This window comes from Chrysochloris asiatica, unplaced genomic scaffold (genome assembly GCF_000296735.1).
Source record: "Chrysochloris asiatica unplaced genomic scaffold, ChrAsi1.0 scaffold00011, whole genome shotgun sequence".
Classification (NCBI taxonomy): Eukaryota; Metazoa; Chordata; class Mammalia; order Afrosoricida; family Chrysochloridae; genus Chrysochloris; species Chrysochloris asiatica.
The window spans coordinates 31,889,834-31,895,752 of record NW_006408529.1 but is presented as its reverse complement, the minus strand read 5'-3'; the positions used below and the strand labels follow the sequence as shown (position 1 = coordinate 31,895,752).

Here is a 5,919-nt window from a genome sequence, read left to right as displayed (position 1 = left end):
ATCTGAAAGCTGTCTGGTGTAGGACTTCCTCCTTTTCAGTGTTCATTTCCTTGTTCCCCAGAGTAAGAAGAATTACTCCCTCCCTTACCAAGAACACCTGATTGTCGGCTTGCCTAGTGTGGTGCCTTGAATTTTACTGTGATGCTGGAAGCTATGCCACTGGTATTTCATGTACTAGCAGGGCTACCCATGGTGGACAGGTTTCAGTAGAGCTTCCAGACTTGTCATCGACTTCCAAAAATTAACCAATGAAAACGCTGTGGATCACAGATGACTGTCTGAAACATCGACTTGCTTACTTTGGATATATCATCAGGAGGGACCAAGAAGGGCATGTTCGGTAAAGTGAATGACCAGTGAATTGAGGGAAACCCTCAGTGAGGTAGATTAACAAAGTAGTGGCAGCATCTGAGCTTAAACATCATGAAGATGGTGCTGGGCTTGCCAAGTCTCTTGGGGTTGTGCATACGGTTGCCATGAATAAGACAACTGAATAGCTAGTTACTAACAACTGCCAAAGCAAACACTACGTTCTATTCTCAAAGTCAGTTTGCTTATTTATCAAGGATCTGTTGTGTGCTGAGCGCAGAGGATTCAGCACTAAATAAGATAAGTCATTGTCCTCAAGGAGCACGTAGCCAGTACAAGAGACAAATGTCTACATAGACTATTACAGAACCTTGTGAGTCATAGAATTATTATGGGATGTAGTAAAAGTACAAGGGGCAGGGGAGGCAGAGCTGAACTGCCTGCTACTCACCAGTAGGAGGACCAAGTGGGTTCTGACATGATTTCAGTTACTTTGCTTTGCTTTTGGTTGTCAGAGGCCACTACCTGAGCCCAAGGCCCTTGTCTTGGAACATTCACACTCATAAGCCATAATAGAATAATAAAGCATTCCGCCAGAAGCAGGAGGAGCCTTGTTCCCCTAGTGTACATTTCCCTTTATATCTGACTGGCTGCAGAGAAGGCTCAAGGAAGGCTTCCTGGAAGAGGTGAGGTGTGCCAAGAATAAATAGAAGTTAACCAAGCATTATGGACTGAATTGTGTCCCTCAGAAATATAAGTTGTTAAGCTTAATCCCTAAATATGTGGCTATAGAGTTTTCTTTGTTATGAGGTCACGTCAGTGTCGAGTGCATTTTAAGCCAGTCACCTTTGTGATATACGAAGAGCAGATTAGGTATAAAGAAACAAGCAGAGACAAGGGAAGAGAGCTGCCATACCACACGAAGATTCACTGGGACCAAAAGAACAAGGAATTTATGATTATTCCATTTCCAAGCCATTATTTTCTGAATATTATCTCACAGGTACACACAATTCATTTGCTAGTCTTTGGGCACCTGTAATGAGGGTATAGTGAAGGTTGTGCTCTTTGCAGTTTGTAAGAAAATTTAAAGAACAGCACAACTTTAGCAGATGTACCAACACCCATTGTCAGGAGTTGACTCCAACTCATAATGACACCATGTGTGAGAGTAGAACTCTTTGCCATAGGGTTTTCAAAGACTAATTTTTTTTTTTAATAAATTACCAGACCTTTCTTCTGAGGTCCTCGGGATAGAGTCAAGCCTCCAACTTTTGTGCGTTAACCTTTTGTACCACCTAAGGACTTTGCAGTTGTAGATCCCCATATTTAGGAAAGCTGCATCCTCCCTCAGCCATTTGGTGCATATCTGACCTGCATTCCTTGGGTGGCTCCTGTTTTTTCCAGGATGGACAATGAGGCCGCCCAGCTGGAGAGGCAGCATGTCCATGCTGTGTATGAGAGCACCGCACCTTACTTCAGCGACCTGCAGAGCAAAGCCTGGCCTCGCGTCCGCCAGTTCCTCCTGGAGCAAAAGCCGGGCAGCCTTATCGCTGACATAGGTAACCCAGAGTGGAGCCTCATGGTGTCAAATATACTGCAGCCTGTCTTGCCGTTTCAGAATCCGTTTTCATTTCTACACTAACAAGAAGCCTGAAACTGTGTCCTTGGTAGACCAGTGCATAGAATACTCACTTTGTTAACAGAAATACATACATGTGGTCAAGTTAAGGAGTAGAAAATGTGTCTGGATCTACATTTAGAGAATGACTGTCTCTTCAGAGCTTCTGTGTGCACACACCTTCCACCAAAATTATATGACATGGATTGAATAATCCAGGATTGAAATGACCACTTGTGAAACTGATCATTTTAAATGTATACACTCACATTTGTAAATATCATGTTTTATACTAATGGTCCACCTTGAGTGGATCTCATGCCTTCTACAGAAGAGTCAGAATTATAAATTATGGAAGACATCCTCTAACTGCAAATGACTTCATTGATCTTTTCTCTTAGCCATCCTGTAGGCCTTTTATTATTAGATCACATCTTCATATTAGATTCTGTCTTCATAACTACTGATTTACCTGGAGGACTTCAGCTTTAGATCTAAAACTAATACTTCAGATGTGCCATTGCAGTCTTTGTGTGGCACTGTAGATTAAGTAGTGAACTGCTAAGCACAAGGTTGGCTGTTCAAACCCACCAGCTGCTTCTTGGAAACCCTATACAGTGTAACTATGAGTCAGAACTGACTCGATGGCACTTAACAACAATAACAACATAGAGTTATAGTGAAAGTTGTGTGTCAAACTTCCTAAATGAGGCATGTCCATCTAAAACTGCTTTCAAAAAAAAAAGTTAGCATTTACATCATAAATCTGTACTTAGAAATTCTGCCTAGTGTAACGTTCACTCTAAATATTGGTACAGACTCTGGTGTGGCACTGTAGGATCAGCACTGGACTGTGAACCATAAGGTCAGCAGTTCAAACTCACCAGTTGCTCCTCAGAAACCTTAAACAGGGTCACTATGAGTCAGAACAACTCAAGGGCACTTACAACAATAGCAATTAAATATTGCTAACAGAAAAGTTTATAAGAAGTTTCAAAATCTTCATTAAAAAAAAAAATCTTTTCATTCCATACTTCTTTAAAATTTTGAATCCCCTCCATGTATGCCAAGCTTTTAGCTTGTTAAAGGTAATGTGATTAGTATGTGGTTTGGGGGAAGGTTGTATGTCACATAGAAACTGAGAATCTTTTAAAGCAATCTCTATGTCATTACTAAAACAATGATTCAAGTTTTAGAAGAAACAGTAAATTTGGAATTCTTACCACCCATCATCTAATCAAAGTACCAAAAATTTTAAAAGCAATGAAGCAAAGGGCTTCTTCAAGAAATAGCTTTGGGATAACACCATAGGTAGAAGAAAATCATCATCACCATCCTCATCATGAGTTACTTTTGCACACCCTACACCAAAGTAAAACCAAATTAAATAAAAGAAAATGAAATAATTAAAACCCTAGAAGACTAGGTTATTTAAAAACTGTTCTCAAGGTGAAAGGCCCTCTCTATGTATGACACAAAAAGTCTAAATCAGAAAAGAAAACACTGTTAACTTTGACGACGTAAAAATTTTAAAGTTCTACAAGGCAAAAATCTAAACAAATATATTGTTGTTAAGTTGATTCCAATTCATATCAATGCTGTATAGGGTTTCTAAGACTTTAAATCTTTGTGAGAGTAGAAAGCCTCATCTCTCTCCCACGGAGTGACTAGAGGACTCGAACCTCTGACCTTTTGGTTCACAGTCCAATACTTATCTTATGGAGCTACCATGCTCCCCAGAAAAATACATAGTCAAAAATTTAAAAAGTAAAAAGATCTAGAATATATCTGATGGAAAAATAAATCATTTTTGTAAATCTCCAGATCATTCTTCAAATTCAGGATGAAAAACCAACAACCCAGTAGAAAGAGGGTGAAAAGATACGAACAAGTCTTTCAAAACAGAATACAGATCATTGTAGATATGTTTTTGGATAGATCATTTATATATATGTTTGGCTAACAAAAGTACCAAAGGAAGCACAGTGTAATAAGTCTTCTCATCACTGTCCCCCAGCACCAAGTGACTCACACCTGAGGTGACTGATGAGTAATCTACAGTATTCCAGGGAAATATAGGCATATTTATGCCTATGCATATGATATATTAGCCTCTTTTGATTATACAAATGGCTATAGGTTATGCAAGCAAGCAATTGGAGTCCTGTGTGGCACTGTAGTATAAGCCCCAGAATGTTAACCGCAAGTTGGCAGATCACTCCTCAGAAATCCTATACAGGATCGCTATAAGTCAGAACTAATTCGACATCACTTAACAACAAATGCAAACAATTATGTACCTAGCCTTTGTTACTTATAAACTATACTGGAGAATATTCTTGAAATATTTGAATTTATTGAGCTGTTTGTTATTAAAAGATTAGTAGTGTTCTATGATTGTAGTGCATACTAACAGATGTATATGTTGCTAATTTTATTTTGCTACTATAAACAATGGTACAAATTAGTTGTTATTGTTGTTAGTGCTGCAGAGTCGGTTCCAACTCATAGTGACCCTGTATAGTGTTTCCTAAGATTTAAATCTTTGTGGGAGTAGAAACCTCATCTTTCTCCTGCAGAGCTGGTAGACTCGCGAACTGCTTTAAATACCTCTGTGCACATTAACAGTTACATCTGTAGTAAATACTTTGTCACCTATTTGCATGCTTTGAATTCAGCACTGTTTATAGTAAATTATTTAATAAATGTTGTGTTCTTGTTAAGTGCCATTGAGTTGAGTTTAATTCATAGCGACCTTATACAGGATTTCCGAGGAGCAGCTGGTAGGTTTGATCTGATGACCTTGCAGTACAGTGTTTATCCTACATATTTTTCCATGATTGCCACATCAGGACTCCAATAAATGCATAGACCTGTTTCAAAACAAAACTGACATTAGAGACTTATGAAAAGGAAAGAAAGAAACCCAAAGTGATTTATAAAAGGAAAGAAAGCATGATAATACCACTATCTCTGAAGGAAATGCTTTATTTTTCTTTCTAGGATTTCTTCTTAGTGCAAATCATCAACTATTTGTTATGGAGGTTAATTTGACTGGTTATTAAATACCAATTTATAATTAGTTATGAACTCCTGGTGTGGTGCTGTAGAATCAGCACTGGACTTCAAAAGTCAAGGTCAGCAGTTCAAACTTACCAGCTGCTGCTCAGAAACCCTATAAAGGGGCCTCTGTGAGTCGCAACCAACTCAATGACATTTAACAGCAGCAACATAAATTACTAATGATTAGATAGAAGAAATGCAAAGGTAATCAGATTCCAGTTGCCCATACAGGAATTACCCTGGCATCTTAATGGTTTTAGTGTGTAACCTTCCATCAACTAAAATGGCATTAGCCACATCTCCCCCATTCAGCAGCCAAGCTGATTTGCTAAAGTTTTGTGACAGTGGCTGATGGATAGAAATTAAGTCTGGTGGGCAGGTATCAAGGACTAAGTGAGTAGGGACTGTATACCAAACTAAAAGAACTTTAGATATTCAAAGGCAGCAGCTATGGCACAGTACTCTCAGGAAATTCTGTGACCTGTACAGTGATGGCACTTCCTTTACTTGAAATGGACAATTACACGCCAAGTCCTTTAGAAGATGCTAGAATGGCAATCAGGGGGTTGAGATCTTTAGAAAGGAAGAGAAAGATCAGAGCTAAATTCTTTATGAACAAGACTTTTGTACTTTTTCACCTAAAGTCAGAGATGAATCCCTTACCAGTCCTGATTTATTTGTATTCCTTAATAACTCTTATTATTCACAGTCTATCTGGTTAGATTTAATTTACTAAATCATGCTCTATCGTCCTCTCATTGATTTAAAAAAAAACAACTATGTGGCTGCCACTTTGCCTACAGATAAACTATATCCCTTCATTTTGGCCTCAAAGAAAATGGAAATAAATATTCTTCTCTATCTCAGAGGGAAAGCAAATTCTCTTTCAGTTAAGATCTTGCCAAAGAACTACCAAGAAGGGGGGG

General features: G+C 38.5%; 1 protein-coding gene across 1 annotated transcript in view; it reads left to right on the top strand.

Moving 5' to 3' along the window:
• Positions 1-1,717: 1,717 nt before the first annotated feature.
• The window catches only part of KIAA1456 (KIAA1456 ortholog), a 14,515-nt gene continuing 10,313 nt past the window's right edge, over positions 1,718-5,919 (top strand). Inside the window, exon 1 of the mRNA XM_006834520.1 lies at positions 1,718-1,871. Within this exon, the coding sequence (XP_006834583.1) occupies positions 1,718-1,871 (154 nt within the window). The remainder of the gene's footprint in view (positions 1,872-5,919) is intronic.